At 37.5% G+C, this 17,584-nt stretch overlaps 1 protein-coding gene across 3 annotated transcripts in view; it reads right to left on the reverse strand.

The window, feature by feature from the left end:
• LOC126203320 (Fanconi anemia group D2 protein) overlaps positions 1–17,584 on the reverse strand; it is a 230,364-nt gene that overhangs the window by 21,390 nt on the left and 191,390 nt on the right. For all 3 annotated transcript variants that reach the window (XM_049937587.1, XM_049937586.1, XM_049937585.1), the window contains exons 20-21: positions 11,384–11,587; positions 1,790–2,024 (exon numbers count right to left, since the gene is read on the reverse strand). In XM_049937587.1, the coding sequence (XP_049793544.1) occupies positions 1,790–2,024; positions 11,384–11,587 (439 nt within the window). The remainder of the gene's footprint in view (positions 1–1,789; positions 2,025–11,383; positions 11,588–17,584) is intronic.

The following is a 17,584-nucleotide window of genomic DNA, read 5'->3' on the forward strand; positions in this document are numbered from 1 at the left end:
TTTGCAAAAGACCGAGCCTAAGTACAGCTTGGGCCACAGTTTTCTCAATGCATGAGCCAACCATCACTTGAAAACTAGACTCATTTAGTATGAGAACAATGTACGAACATCTTGCTATGGGGCCCATGACAGGCTCTGCCTCCTGTTGCCAATTTCTAAAATTATTTCAAAAGAAACATTAGTTAACGTAACAGCTGCTGCCACAAATGGCTGAGCCAATACGTGATTACATTGACAAAATTCTTTGTGTGTGTGTGTGTGTGTGTGTGTGTGTGTGTGTGTGTGTGTGTGTGTGTGTGTGTGTGTGTGTGTGTGTGTGCGCTTGTTAGGTTTTGCAGTTTGCAGTAATTCTGCTACAAATATGTCATGTTTGTTGAGGGAGCAAGAAACTTTGGAAGCTCAGGAGGACGAAATTGCTCAATAACTCACCTTACAGAATGATAAGTATAATTTCTTTCTTTATAATTTTAAAATTTTTAATCTATCAAAGAAATAAAGCAAATATGCAAAATAAATCTGAACCTTGGTTCACTTTCATTTACATATTGTGTGAATCTTTTTGTTGTGCCTATCGCGACTCAGCATCTTCACCATAAGGTGAGTAGCAACTTTCATTCTCTGGTATTGTTTAAGATACATTAATTACATTTGTCATAACCGCTTTCAATAATAGGATTTAGGGCTGGTTTTCTCAGCCCGGAGGCCTCCTAAAGTGGCTGGCCTTCAAAAGGTTAAACCCTTCTGCTCAAAGAAAAGGGGTGAGTAATTTGAACTGTAGAGATATTCCACACACTATTATGTAATTCCCTTTCATTTCCATAATTGTTTCTTTGAAGTATAGGTTGAACAGTAGGGGATAAAGTCTCGCTGCCTTACACCATTTTTAATACAAGTGCTTTGTTATTGTTCCCTCTCAGTTCCTGTTAACACTGTAAATGACCTACCTTATGATAGAGCTGATGCCTATTGTTCTGGGGATTTCAAATATCTTACACAATTTGATACTGTCATTTTTTTTTCCAAGACCACAGAACCCTATGAAAGTGCTGTGACTTTTCTTAAGTCTTGCCTCTATTATTGAGTGCAATGCCAGAACTGTCTCACTGCCATCTTATACTTTCTTAAAGCCAAACAGATCATTATCTAACAGAACCTCAATTTCCTTTTCCATTCTTTTGCATATTATTCTTGTCAGCCATTTTGATCCATGAGTTGTAAAGCTGTTTGTGCAATAGTTACTGCATTCATCTGCTTTTGTGATCTTCAGGGTTGCGTGGTTCATATTTTGAGTAGGTACATGAAAAAGAAGCTTAACATTTATTCCCAGCTCCTGAACTTGAGTCCGTTTTCAGCACACACAGATATTGTGTAGAGATACAATCTCTAAACACTGACACTCGACTAGAAGCACTACAAGAGATGTACTGATCATCCGTGTGGCATACCAGTATGTTCTGAAAGAAAAGACCCCAAGTTTGAAAGCTGAAGCTATAATGTGCAATTTCTAATTTACTTGTGTATCTACTGCTCAATGCATCCTTTGTTGGAGAGTGGCTGCCTTTACTCACACCACTGTTTGTATTCCATCCATGATTATCCTCACCACACAAGACAATCATATTAGCTAATTATTTATGGCTCTGACAAAATTCTGCCAGTTTTCTTATGAAATTTAACTGTAATGAAGTGTTGAGAGCTCACCCTTACTGCATGGTGTTCACCTATAATGCTAACATATATTTGACATTAACAATTGTAACTCTACAATTTTTTTCTGAAGTATACCTACTTATTAACAGTGGGAAAAACTAGTAGGCTCCAGTTGTTATTTCCGTTGTTAGTATGCTGTTCAATTTCTTCTCTTACTTCTGACAGGGTATCTCTTAGGAACTGAAGTTTATCTGAGGAACATGAAATGTAGTTACTGAGGAGGATGCGTAAGCCACGCCCACATGCTGCTCCTGTCTCAGGACTTCCTGTCTCTGTAAACCATGGCCTGTTCAGGAATGCACGGCATACCTCCGCTGTAAAGCAAAATTTAAAAAATAGTTTTCTGCATCTGACTTTTCACAGTTTTGTTCATTTGGTTTCTTTATTCATTTCTTTACTGTAATTTGAGCAATGTCATCTATACTACTATATAAAGACAAGTCGTCATTAATATATAAAGATAAAACATCATTTAATGTTGTTTCCAAATATCTCGAAAAGTTCTTGAACAGTTCACTTCAGATTTTTACACACTACTCTAATAAACATTCAGATGGACACAGACTGTATATCTTTTAAATATATATAAATATATCAAATATATATAAATATATCAAAGGGGAAACATTGCTAGTAAAATTCTTCAAAGTTATTGACCGATTTACTTCAAATTTTTACACAATACGCTAATAAACATTTGGACTGCCATAGGCTACATATTTTTTTTAACAACAATGTCCAAGTTTGCTGTTAAAACTAATTGTGAAAAAGAAAATTCTGTGCTGAGCTGTGCTGTGACAAGGTGTGGTTTCATGTTCTTTCTTGTAGCCAGTTTTAACTACTATAGCAGGGCATGTAAACTATCAGACGAATTGTTTCTTGTACATTTATTCTTTCTCCTTATTTGTAGTTTTAAACAAAAATTGTGTACACAACAATATGCTTTTCTGTTTTCTTCCACACAGTCAGTTTTACAGAAAAGAGGAGGTTCTATTTGTGATTTATCAACTGATGATTAGAATATTACTACAGAATCTGAACTGTCTGACAGTTTATAATCCTATCCATGTGAAGAAGTGATTGCAATTCACAATCTAGTACTTATTAGCAATAACAATAAATAAGGCTCAAGGTCAGAGAGGAGAGAAGAGGAGATGGACAGAGAGAGGGGGGAGGAGGAGAAAATATTGGCATTAATACATCCACTACATAAAAAAGGAAAGAAAATTGATCCTAACAATTACAGAGGGAATTATCTCTTGCCAGTGACAAATAAGGAAGAGCCAGTGTAACTGGTACACCTGCCTAATATCATGTAGACCCTCCGCGATCACACAGAAGTGCTGCAACACAATGTGGCATAGACTCGACTAATGTCTGAAGTAGTGCCAGAGGGAACTGACACCATGACTCCTGCAGGGCTGTCCATAAATCCATAAGAGAATGAGGGGGTGGATATTTCTTCTTCAAGCACCTTGCAAGGCATCTGAGATATGCTCAATAATGTTCATGTCTGGAGAGTTTGGTGGCCAGCGGAAGTGTTTAAACTCAGAAGAGTGTTCCTGGAGCCACTCTGTAGCAATTCTGGACATGTGGAGTGTCGTATTGTCCTGCTGGAATTGCCCAAGTCCGACAGAATACACAATGAACATGAATGAATGCAGGTGGTAAGACAAGACGCATACATGCAGGTCACCTGTCAAGAGTCATAGCTAGAAGTATCAGGTGTCCCGTATCACTCCAACTGCACACACCCCACACCATTGCAGAGCCTACACCATTACAGAGCCTCCACCAGCTTGAATAGCCCCCTGCTGACATGCAGAGTCCATGAATTCATTAGGTTGTCTCCATAACCGTACACGTACATCTACTCGATACAGTTTGAAACAAGACTCATCCAACCAGGCAACATGTTTCCGGTCATTAACAGTCCAACGTCAGTGTTGACAGGCCCAGGAAAGGCATACAGTTTTGTGTCATGCAGCCACTAAGGGTACAAGAATGGGCCTTCGGGTCCGAAAACCTACATCGATGATGTTTTGTTGAATTGTTTGCACACTGCACTTATTGATGGTCCAGCATTGAAACCTGCAGCAATTAGTGGAAGGGCTGCACATCTGTCATGTTGAACAATTCTCTTCAGTCATCGTTGGTCCTGTTCTTGCAGGATCTTTTTCCGGCTGCAGCGATGTCCGAGATTTGATGTTAGGGGAAGGGCTGCACATCTGTCATGTTGAACAATTCTCTTCAGTCATCGTTGGTCCTGTTCTTGCAGGATCTTTATCCGGCTGCAGCGATGTCCGAGATTTGATGTTTTACCAGATTCCTGATATTCACAGTACACTCGTGAGATGGTCATACGGGAAAATCCCCACTTCACTGCTACTTCGGAGATGCTGTGTCCCATCGCTCATTCAAACTCACTTAAATCTTGACAACCTGCCATTGCCACAGCAGTAACCGATCTAGCAAAAATCTCTGTATTTTAATATGCATGCCTATACCAGTTTCCTTGGCACTTCAGTGGATAAGATCCTGTTAATGGCAATTTTAAAGAGGGCTGAAGGAATACTCAACCCACAATTATGAGATTATCAAGCAGGATTTAGAAAGGGAAGGTTTTGTGCAGGGCAAATACTAAATCAAAAGAATCGATCATAGAGACATGGAAAATGAGCAATTTGAAATATGGCTCTGAGCACTATGCGACTTAACTGCTGAGGTCATCGGTCACCTAGAACTTAGAACTAATTAAACCTAAGGACATCACACACATCCATGCCACAGGCAGGATTCGTACCTGCGACCGTAGCAGTCACTCGGTTCCAGACTGTAGCGCCTGGAACCGCACGGCCACTCCGGCCGGCCAATTTGAAATATCCGATAACTTTTGTAGATTTAGAAATTCAGATGACTCACTTGATAGAAATGCACTAATAAACACTGAAAAGAAAATCAGACTCAACAATAATAATTAAAGAGACTTAAACAAACACAACGTCAAAAGTAAATTTTATGGGGAACTGTTAAAACCTTTTGAAATAAAAATCAGGAGTAAGACAGGGAGATGGTTTATCACTCCTACTTTCACCATAGATTGCCTAGCTTTTGCAGATGGAAGGGCACTAATTACTGACACATTGGGTAGAGCCAAAGAACAAATCACAGAGCTACAGAAACAATAAGACAAAATAGGACTAAATATATTTGGAAAAAAAATATCATAAGAGATCTCAATGAGTTGCCTTCCAAATCTCAAAATTCATAATAGAATATCTAAAACAAATTGTTTTAAATACCTAGGAGAGAGAATGGATAACAAGCAACACAAAAGAAAAGATCGCCAAAGAAAATAGAGTACATAAAACGGAAAGGGCATTCTAGATGACAAAAACATTTATAACAAAAGAACTTTGTCCTGGAACACAAAACTAAGACACTGTCAAACAGGGGTAAGGCCTGGAACAATGTATGCAGCAGAAATAGTTAAACTAACAAGATTTGGGGATCTTGAAAAACTGAAACAAGTTGAAAGAAGAATTGCAAGGAAAATCCTGGGACCTAGAAGTAATAGTAATATTAAATTCAAATTATGATCAAACAAATAGCTCTATTTGTAAATGGAAAATCTAACTGATGTAATGAGGAAAATCAGACTAGAGTTTTATGGACACACATATAGGATGGATAACAATAGACTAACCCAGCAGATCTTCTACTTACTAAATAGCTACAAATCCAAAGCCCCATCTCTCACCTAAATTGGCAAAGATTACAAAATACTTTTTAGAGAGACAACACAAAATGCAGGATATAAAAACAAAAGGTGGGACTAGGAAGAAAACGAATGAAAGTCTGGAAGGATGGAGGAAGTCTGGGAGCAATGAAAATCAAACTCAAAGAAACAAAGCCAAAGTTGATATTACATTGTATTTTATACTCTGCAGATCTGAGAAATTTTTCAGTTGGAGATTTCTCATTATACATGAAGAGGAACTTGGTAGAGTTCGAATCTCAGTCCAGCACACAGTTTTAATCTGCCAGGAAGTTTCATATCAGTGCACACTCTGCTGCAGAGTGAAAATCTCATTCTATGAATGAGGTTATCTGTTGTGGTGGGTTTCCTGTGACTACCAAGTTAATTTTACCATCTAGTAAACACATGTTTCAGATCCAGAAAACTCAGTTCATTATGTTGATTATGTATTTCACATGTAAATTTAATTTTAGGAGGGAAGCAGTTCAGTGACTCACAAAGTTATTTGACATCCTCCACACCTCCTTTTAAAACAATGATAGTATCATCAACATTTCATCTGTAGAAAGAAATGTTATTGGCTAATGTGGGGTAGGAATTAATGTAAGTATTTCAACATTATTAATGAAGATATCAGTTACAAATCCAGAAGGACAATTCCTCATAGCAAGGCCTTCATCGTTTTGATACACTATGTGATCAAAAGTATCCGGACACCCCCAGAAAACAAACGTTTTTCATGTTAGGTGCTTTGTGCTGCCACATACTGCCACGTACTCCATATCAGCAACCTCAGTCATCATTAGACATCATGAGAGAGGAGAATGGGGCACTCCACAGAATTCACGGACTTCGAATGTGGTCAGGTAATTGGGCGTCAATTGTGTGATATGTCTGTACGCGAGATTTCCATACTACTAAACATCCCTAGGTCCACTGTTCCCGATGTGATAGTAGAGTGGAAACATGAAGGGACAAGTACAGGACAAAAGCGTACAGGCCGATCTTGTCTGTTGACTGACAGAGACTGCTGACAGTTGAAGAGGGTCATAACATGTAATAGGCGGACATCTATTCATACCATCACACAGGAATTCCAAACTGCATCAGGATCCAATGCAAGTACTATGACAGATATGCGGGAGGTGAGAAAACTTGGATTCCATGGTCAAGCGGCTGTTCATAAGCCACACGTCACGCCAGTAAATGCCAAATGATGCCTCGCTTGATGTAAGGAGTGTAAACATTGGACAATTGAACAGTGGAAAAATGTTGTGTGGAGTGACGAATCACGGTACACAATGTGATCCGGTAGCAGGATGTGGGTGTTGGCGAATGCCTGGTGAACTTCACCTGCCAGGGTGTGTAGTGCCAACAGTAAAATTCGGAGGCGGTGGTGTTATAGTGTGGTCATGTTTTTCATGGAGGGGGCTTGCACCGCTTCTTGTTTTGTGTGGCACTATCACATCACAGGACTACATTGATGTTTTAAACTTCTTCTTGCTTCCCACTGTTGAAGAGCAATGTGGGGGTGAGGTGGCGACTGCATCTTTCAACATGATCAAGCACTGTTCATAATGCACGGCCTGTGGCAGAGTGGTCACATGACAACAACATACCTGTAATGTACTGGCCTGCACAGAGTCCTGACCTGAGAGTCTGGAAGCTGTCTTCATGGCTAAGGGAGGGCGAACACCATATTGAATTCAAGTGTTACCGACTAAGTTGTTTTCAGCCAGGTGTTCGGATACTTTTGATCACATAGTTTAGCTGACCACTGACACTGTAGTAATTGTACTTTAGGATGATTCTCAAAAAACTTATTAATTCTTTAATTTCATTTGAATTCAATATCTCGTACTTAGTGAAACTGTCTTCAGTAATATGGATTGTTCTGTCTAGAGGAATGTTAGTGCAGAGATTTGTAATATCGAAGGATGTGAGTATATGGCTGGAAGAAAAAGTGACATTTTTTAAAGAGAGTTAATAATCTGTTTTCTGTTTTCACATAGAATGATACTGTATATGTATAGTATTTCTTGAGAAGAACTTGTAACTTCTTAGAAAGGAAATATCCAGGGCTGCCAATTTAATAAATGACTGGATGAATAGGGCATTTATTTTTATGAATCTTAACTTGCGAACGTTAAGTTGGAGTCTCAGGATTCACTCTTAATAATCTAGCAGGGTCTTTTTAAGCTCTTTAGTGAATTTAGTAAATGTAAAACGTGTTTTATTTATCTCGTAACATACACAATTTCAGAACATATGTCTGATGTACAAGATACATGTCAGTTACAATTTGCTTATTTAAAATTTTGTCACACTTAAAATAATACTTTGTGGAGAATTTACTAACTTGAAATTTGACAAACTTACAGTATTTACATCTACTATAACTATCATAAATTTTTATTCCATTTTAGGGATCCAGCTCAAAGTATCACTTCGTCCTTCATGAAATCTTCCACAGAGTAGTAGCACCATTCAATTAGAAAATCAGGTAACTTACTTTTTAAAATATTTATCTTCATATTCATTATGTCACACCCTTTTATTGTGTTGTGAATTTTCATGGCTATATACTGAGGGGCCTGAGCACGCAGTTTTAAGCAATGAGAGGTGAGTATAAGGTTTTCTTTGGGTCTTGTGTTATTTGAGTGTTCAAATTTTTTTAAAAATAGATCAGCTCTGCTGTACAGGAAAAGAACCACCTCATAGATGTATAAAGAGGGGACAGTTGGCCCTTGCTAATGTAATGGATGTTGTTATCACAAAAGAATTCTAATGTATTATTTACATAGTCATTTTTATACAAGATAACAGAAGAATTGCCATTATCTTATTTTATGATGAGAGCATTTTTTTTTCTTTGAGCTTCTTATTAAAGCACTTCACTCTGAAAAGAGAACATTTTTCTTTTTATTTCTATGTCTGCTGTTATTAGTTTCTTTTGTAATAAGCTCATTAACTTTGGAACATATTTTAGCTTGTTTGCGTCTGTCGAGCTTGGAAGTATCCATAGCAATTTTCACATCAACAATTAATTCCGTAACAGTAGTCTGACCTACAGAAGTTTCATTGTTATATTTAAGACTTTATTTGAAGTGTTAAATTCTGATGTATCAAAGGCTATGTTGGTGTTGTTAATAATCCTCTTGTAGAAAGAAAAGTGAAGACAATTATAAACTGGTTTCTTTTTAAACCAATAGGCTTTTTGAGCATATTCAAGGGCTAAGAGTTTTTTGTGGTGTTGCTGAATGATCAGTTCTCGCTCTACAATTAACCACTCATGAATGGATTTTGAAATGATGTCAAATTGTATGGCATGTAATAATTTACTAAATTCTAAATGTAACAGATGAGCCTTACAGTTAAGAGAGTCTTTCTTGCGATATAGTCTGCATACCTCAATATTAATCAAGAAAGACATAAATTCCTTCATAACTACAGAACGAGTACAAGTATTCTGAATTCTCATAAATGGGCACACACATCTAGGAATAAGATTCTTTACAAGGCACTGTTTGTTAAAGAAAACATGTTGGCCAGTTTTCAGGATTCTGAGCTTTATGCTCCTACATATGACAACAGCTTTACTATTTTATTTAAAACTATGATTTTCAGTAACTGTATTACACGTTTCTGAAAAAAATTCCTGTGTCAGAAGTAAATATATTTTTATTATGCCTTAGCAGTTTCAACAAATTAATTTGTCATCTTCAGGAGCCTAGAAAATAAGGGATATTATAAACCTTTGGATGTTAGCTATGCATGTATGTGAAGTACAGAAAGCATATTACAGAAATGTACTTAGTATTAGTTTAACAGATGTCAGTATCTTTCTCACAGAAGCATAATGCCATGATATGTCCAGAAATGTACATATTGTATGTGATTATTGTACATGGAGATTGACAGTTTCCAGTAACTGATTCACATCTACGGATACGTCAAGCTGTTGTGCTAGGAACAAAGAACATATATAAAAGAATATAAAAAATAACCAAGATATATAAAGAAGTTACATAGAACACACTTGAAACAACATGGCACATGGTTCTAATATATAAAAGGAATTAGCCAATTTTCAAATTTTGTAAAAGATGATATGCAATATTTTTTTTTAATGCAAGTTGATCATTCAACAATTTTTTTGAGTTTAGGCAGGGTTCCAGAATGAAATTTTTGCTCTACAGCAAATGTGCACTGATATGACACATTCAGGCAGATTAAAACTGTGTGCTTAACCAAGACTTGAACTCTGCCTTTCAGGGGAAAATGTTCCATCGAGTGATTGCCCATGAAAGGCAAATGTCCCGAGTTCGAGTTTTGGTCTGTCACAGACTTTTAATCTGCCAGGAAGTTCCATATAGTGTGCGAATGTTTATATATTTCAAGTTCTTCTAAAAAGTTCATTTTGTAGCTCTTGTCAACTCTATACAAATTTCCATTTTAAGCAAGTATAAAGGAGGAAGAGGGTGTTTCACTACTTCAAAATGTTCTGCAAAAGTTGACTTATATGAATTTTCACTGTGTTTGTTGAGCAAGTGCTCATGTGTTGTTGTGGTCTTCAGTCCAGAAACTGATCTAATGCAGCTCTCCATTTTACTCTAGCCTGTGCAAGCCTCTCCATGTTCGAGTAACTACTGCAACCTACATCCTTCTGAATCTGCTTAGTGTATTCATCTCTTGGTCTCCCTCTACGATTTTTATCCTCCACACTTCCCAGCAATACTAAATTGGTGATCCCTTGATGCCTCAGAACGTGTTCTACCAACCAATCACTTCTTCTAGTCAAGTTGTGCCACAAATTCCTCTTCTCCCCAATTGTATTCAGTACTTCCTCATTAGTTACATGATCTACCCATCTAATCTTCATCATTCTTCTGTAGCACTACATTTCAAAAGCTTCTATTTTCTTCTTGTCTACACTGTTTATCATCCACATTTCACTTCCATACATGGCTACACTCCATACAAATACTTTCAGAAACGACTTCCTGACACTTAAATCTATACTCGATGTTAACAAATTTCCAAGTGCTCTTGAAATATATAATGAGAAACCTCCAGCTGAGAAATTTCTCAAATCTGGAGTACATGAAATACAATGTGTAATGAATTTTTACATAAGACAGACAGGGAGGGCATTTAAGATCAACTTTTATGAGGACTTGCTCAAAAAAGATGGCGAGAATTCATGTAAGTCAATTTTCGCAGAACATCTGAAAACACAGAAACAAACTTTTCCTCCTCCATTCTTTCCTCGCATGGAAATTCTGCATATATTTAGTTGATAAGGTGTACAAAATGAACATTTTAGGGACTATGAAATATATAAACATTCCCAACTAAATTCAAAAGATTTGTTGAATTATAAACTTGCATTCAAAATAAACACTATTTTGATTGAAAATCATCTCTTATAAAATGTGAAAATTATCCCCTTCCTTTTCTACATTAGAGCCATGTGCCATGCTTCTTCAAATTTGTTATAACTTCTTCATATACCTTGTATATGTTTTATGTGTGTTCCTTGCTGTTGACACAACAGTTTGACATACATATAGATGTGATTCAGTTACTATAAATTGTCAAACTGTATTTACAATACTCACATACAATAAGTACATTTCTGGATATATCATGACATTATACTTCTATGAAGAAGTACTACGTAGTTTCTGTAATATATTTCCTATACTTCACGTAACTGTATAGCCAAGGCCTAAAGATTTTTTGTAGGCTCCTGAAGACGACAAATTAATTTGCTGAAACTGATAAAGCTTAATAAAAATATAGTTGCAACTGACAGCTGAATTTTAATCTGGAAAAAAGCCCTGTAATTTATACAGGATTAGATACTAAAAGGTACTGAAATTTGAAAAAGATTAAACAAAAACTACTCACCAAGATTTTTACGTAGTGCTGGTTTACTCTCGTGTGAAAATGTGGTAATTCGCTGAAGAAGAGTAACAAGACTGCAAGCAGCTGAGAGTTGCAGTGTACATTTAGCATAGCTGCGGAAATACTTGAAGTTCGCCCGTACAAGACTATCTACTGAGGCATCCGTGTTTTCAGTACCAGCATATCGCCCACACACCATAAGTGCAGCTGCAAGAAAGTGTCAGTATTGAGTAATAAAGGTAGAGGTTTAATTAACTTTTTCAGATTGTATTTATTATAACAACAGCTTTTAATTTAGTGCGAGATTAGTAGTTCATATTGCAGAGTTTGTTTTTTGATATGAAATAGCACACTAGCTGGAATGAAAGAATTTTGCATTTTGTCTGTAAATGTAATTCAAAATGGACATTACCTTCACTCACCATAAAAATCTTCAGGGCCGTTGTTCTCTGATACGTTTACAAAAAATAGCCATTATACCACTTTAACTCGCATTTTAACACCAGTAGCTGATATGTTGTTTGATTTGATCCAGTTCCAAAGCTACAGCAGTGTAGCACAGTACAAGATTCCTGTCAGACTGAATTTTCAACATAAACCTAAATTCCAGTTATAGCAACAGGACTGAAACATTCAATCTGCTTCACATAGTGTTATATTTTTATTGTTTTATGAGAATCTGAACCTGACAAGGGATTTTATGTGTTAAGTACATAGGAAAAACTTGTTGATGTTGCCTATAAACAAGTTGGCTCAAGGTGGTGCCATGAAGATACCACAGTAGTTCCACAAATGATAAATAATCATGGATCAGAATGTGGTTAGCCAACAGTATAAGGAACGAAATCATGGGGTTGGTATCGTGAGGGTCATACATATCCACTCACCACCTATTATCACACTCCAGTTGCAGTCACTCCAATCTTATAAAAGGTGAAGCCACAAGTGGAAGTAGCCACATAATTTACCAGTTGTGCTGCAGTTATTCTGCAGCATTCTATTTGGGAATTATACAAGTTGTTTACCCATATGAATGACCACTGTCAAACTATGGCTGATCATAAACTTGACTACACATACGATGAAGATACTGCACATCACAACACCAATGAGTTCAGTAGCTGCTTCAGCACCTATGTCATTTCGATTATTTTCCCAGCACCAGCTCCTCTAAAGTTGGACATGGGAACAATCCCTTTAGCACCTGCTCCTTTCTTGTGATCCCCCTGGCCTTAATCTGAATTAGTCCCTTTACCCTTCCATACCCATGACCTCACTTCACCTTCACTCTTCAAACCTTGTACTTACTTTTCCCCGACGCCCATCCACAGTCTGTTTTGTGGATGTCAACTCATCAATCCTTGTTTTAATTAATGAAAAGATACTCCAGTTGCTAATAAGAACTTTATTAAGCCCATGACTGGTTTGGGTCATTACATAACTTGTTATTAGCAACTGGAATGGATTTTCACTAAATGAAGATACAGTTGCAGAATCAGTACCCTCTCAACATGGAGAAACTAATAATCCTCATTTCATTGCTTCCTTCGAGAGCCTCCTATCTCCTCCCCCTACCTATCCCACACATCTTACTTCCTCCTGGTTGTCATACACTTTTCCTTTGCTCCCACTTTAGTCAGCTTGAGGAAGAGCAACAGGTGGACTGCTATTGTGAATGTGCCACACACAAATCAACTGTAAATGAGTTGAAATTTCTGTTATTGTGGAATGCTAATTTAGTTTGAAATGGACAATTGCAGTAAAAAATTGTCCCACTACATGACCATTAGCTTGGATGGCAACTGTAGATCCTTCTCCACTAGCAGTTTGGTCGATGGCGTCAGGGCGACGAATTCTTTCCCACAGCAATACACAGCTAGTATATTTGTTTACATCAGAAGTACTTTTCACCGCTTCATACCCAAAAGGATGATATTTAAATTGATACTCACTATGGCACTCTATGAACTTACAACAGGTTTTTACCATTCCTTCAAATTTTCTTTGTGGTTACCCTGAGGAAGTCAGAGGATAAGTGTATGCCAAACTCATGAGGCACTGACAAAACTTCTGCACTGCAGAAAACCACATAACTGGGAGCATAACTGAACTGAATTTCATTTGATCGTCTAGGATTACACTGTGCACAGCAAAAAAATCTATTTTCCATCACACAGTCTGAGTTTCTTTGGAAAGTTAGTGTCATGTATATTATCAAATAGGTTTTTACAGAGACTTCTTAGTAACTAGATACCGAAGTACTGAGGTTATTTTTCACTGATTGTCAGTGGGGTATGTTTCGTATCTCAATCTACCTCCACATGTTATGGATGTGTACACTAGCATTTCTAATGATTTTGAACTATCTTTTGTGATGTATATTATTGTTTTATCCACCGGATGATCAAAAAGTCAGTATAAATTTGAAAACTGAATAAACCACGGAATAATATAGACAGAGAGGTAAAAATTGACACACATGCTTGGCATGACATGGGGTTTTATTAGAACCAAAAAAAGTATTGCTAGACGCATGAAAGATCTCTTGCGCGCGTCATTTGGTGATGATTGTGTGCTCAGCCGCCACTTCCGTCATGTTTGGCCTCCCAGGTCCCCAGACCTCAGTCCGTGCGATTATTGGCTTTGGGGTTACCTGAAGTCACAAGTGTATTGTGATCGACTGACATCTCTAGAGATGCTGAAAGGCAACATCCGATGCCAATGCCTCACCATAACTCCGGACATGCTTTACAGTGCTGTTCACAACATTATTCCTCGACTACAGCTATTGTTGAGGAATGATGGTGGACATATTGAGCATTTCCTGTAAAGAACATAATCTTTACTTTGTCTTATTTTGTTATGCTAATTATTGCTATTCTGATCAGATGAAGCGCCATCTGTCGGACATTTTGTGAACTTTTGTATTTTTTTCATTCTAATAAAACCCCATGACATTCCAAGCATGTGTGTCAATTTGTACCTCTCTATCTCCATTATTCCGTGATTTATTCAGTTTTCAAATTTATACTGACTTTTTGATCACCCAGTATATACAAAGGAGTAAATGTTAAGATGACTACACTTTTCAAGCAGTTTCTCCATATTTCAAAAGTCCTTCTTAAAACGATCCTACTTGCTCTATTTTGTCATACGAACACTTTCTTTCCCTAAACGGTCACTCCATACTGTAGGCACTTTGGAGAGAGCCAGAAATATTGCAGATACAACTTTTTTTTATCTAACAACTGTATAATAAATTCTAAAAATGGAAAGTATAGACTGCTGCTCATGGCAAAGATGACATGAGTTGCAGACTGTCATGGTGACAAGACTGTTACATATGAGCTTATTCTGGTCAGCGCAGCTGGAATACTGTTCATGAGTTCATGGGTTGTGCCTGCCTGATCCTGTGTTTGTGTTTTTCTCTTTTCTGATGAAGGCTTTGGCCGAAAGCTCATACGTAATAGTCTTCTTGTCTGCAACTCATTGTACCATTGTTACAGTGAGTAGCAATCTATACTCTTCATAATACTGTTTAACAAAATACGAGGGACATTTCATAAATAATTCACAATATTTTTTTTTACTTACACTTTTTTTTTTTAATTTTTTTTTTTTTCAATATCTCTATACAGTCCTTCAGTAGAGTCTCCCTGCTTCTCTATGATTGAATCCCAACATCTTGGAAGCTCTATTATTCCATGCAGGACAGCACTTCTGTTCGTGTGTCAAATGGCACAGGTAATGGTGGTGGAAAGCTCTTCCAGAGAAAGGTAATGACGTCCATGCATAGGTTTTTTCACCTTCAGCTACCCGAGCAAAACTCGCGACCCATCCTCACAGCCTTACTTCCACCAGTACCTCGTCTCCTACATTCCAAGCTTCACAGAAGCTCTCCTGCAAACCTTGCAACACTAGCAGTTCTGGAAGAAAGGATATTGTGGAGATATGGCTTAGCCACAGCCAGGGGGATGTTTCCAGAATGAAATTTTCACTCTGCAGCAGAGTGTGTGCTGATATGAAACTTTCTGGCAGATATATCCTTTCTTCCAGAAGTGCTAGTCTTGCAAGGTTCACAGACCTTCAGTGATGTTTGGAACATAGGAGATGAGGTACTGGTGGAAGTAAGGCTATGAGGATGGGTCACGATTCATGTTTGGGTAGTGTAGTGATTCGAGAATTTCTGAGGCCTTACACCATCTCAAACACATGATATTTTAGATGCGAGTGGGAAAAAGGAACCCTTGAACACACGATATTTTCCATGTAAGTGGGGAAAAAGGAACTCTGTCTACTGTGCATCATCTGTCTGTGTGTGCAGGTCTGAAGCTTGTTGTGAGAAGACTGTAGACATGGCAGTCGAATGGCACCGACAAGTACTTGTCGGTCGATCGATGGAAGTCGTAGTGAAAGCACTCGGAAGAACCAAGGAACTTCAGTGTTATTCTGTGCTGTTTTTTAATTGTGACAATTGTTAGTGACAAAAGAATAGTTGAGTTGAGAAAGACTTAAGTAACTCTTAACACAGACTTGCTAGAGGCAACACATGTTTATGATTTCTGTGGTTGTTAAACCAACTCTGTTGTGAATGTAACTTAATTGTGTATAATCTGAGACGACACGGATGACTTACAACAAGTCGAATATTTATGTGAGAAGTAATAATTCTGTTCTTTGAGGAAGTTGAAATATACCGAGAGTGAACCAAAAGTATTCTTTGAGTACCTACTTATTTCACAAGTAGAGAGAGTCTTATATGTTCCTTTAACTAGCATCATTCTTCGGAGAATGTCCTCTACAGACATCAGGTCTCAATGTTATTGTGGCTTCATGATCTACTTTGGAGAGAAAGGTGCTTGATCGCTATCTAGCTCCATCATTGTTACCTGAACTTGTCACAGTTTTGCAGGAAGAATGGTATAAAATTTCCTTAAAAAACCACACAGGACCTGTATTTATCCATTCCGAGGTAACTGGAAGTTATTTCGAATGCCAACAGTTTTCCTACATCATGGTTGGCATGGCTAAGTGTCGTGTTTCTGGTGTTTCCATACTTTTATCCACCCCCTGTATTTGTCACTCATTGACCTTCTTTTTACGATTCCGCTAAGTATGAACTTGGAGCCCATACAAGACACTTATTGCTGAACAAATCATGTTTCTCATCTGCTGCTTATTTATGAATTTGTTCCACAGTATACAAAGACACTTCCATAATTAGGTTTGTGTTCCACATCTGGTTCTGCAGTGGCTTGTTTTGCATTTCCCACATTATTAAAATCATTGTTGAGTTGTTGTATTCTAATTGCAGATTGTGCATTGACATTCTAGTTTTGGACAATGACATTTTTCAACAGAGTGGTGTTAAATTATGTTCGTGGTCACAGAAATGGATCCATCGTCAATGTTTAAATGTCTTAGAGGAAAAAAACATGACCTGTGACTGTGGAAATGTGCACTGTAACTATCGTTATATCGTGTGTTTACAAACGGAATGCGAAGAAGAATGCACGACTTCTTCATTAAAATATGATCTTGTGTTAGCTAAACTATATGTAGAGAAGCTTGAATCAGTGATAGATAGTGTACAGAAGCTGGAAGAAGTGATAGACCATTCAAAGGGTAGTGAAACGGTTGTAAACGAACAAAACGGTAACTTTATTAGGCCTAAAAAGTTTTGTCGTGTTAATCGTAACGAAAACAACTTTCGTCTCCCACAAGCAAATAAGTTTGAATTTTTAACGTGTGATGAATATGAAATATGTGAAAAGAGCCAAAGAAAGGAAGTACTTTCAACCAATGCAGCGACCACAAATCATTGTGTGAAAAAGAAAGAGGAAATAAACAACTCAGTTAGGCCTACATTTTGTAGCTCCAAAACAATTACAAAAATCGAAATATATTCAGACAGCCAAGGGCGAAACATAGCTACTGACTTCCGTAATAAAAGCAATGTGAACTTAACTTCCATGGTGAAACCAGGTGCGAAATTCTGCACAGCAACTGCAATAAGCCACGAAAAAATTCCCACATTAAGCAACAAAGATTTTGCCGTTTTCCTGGCAGGAACAAACGACGTCGCAAGAAACGAAAAACAAGATCTGTTGCTTTCACTAAAAAGGCGACTGTATGAACTAAGATGTACTAACGTCATTGTATTTTCAGTACCACATCGTCATGATCTAGCGGAATGGTCCTGCG

Source organism: Schistocerca nitens, chromosome 9, assembly GCF_023898315.1.
Source record: "Schistocerca nitens isolate TAMUIC-IGC-003100 chromosome 9, iqSchNite1.1, whole genome shotgun sequence".
NCBI lineage: Eukaryota > Metazoa > Arthropoda > Insecta > Orthoptera > Acrididae > Schistocerca > Schistocerca nitens.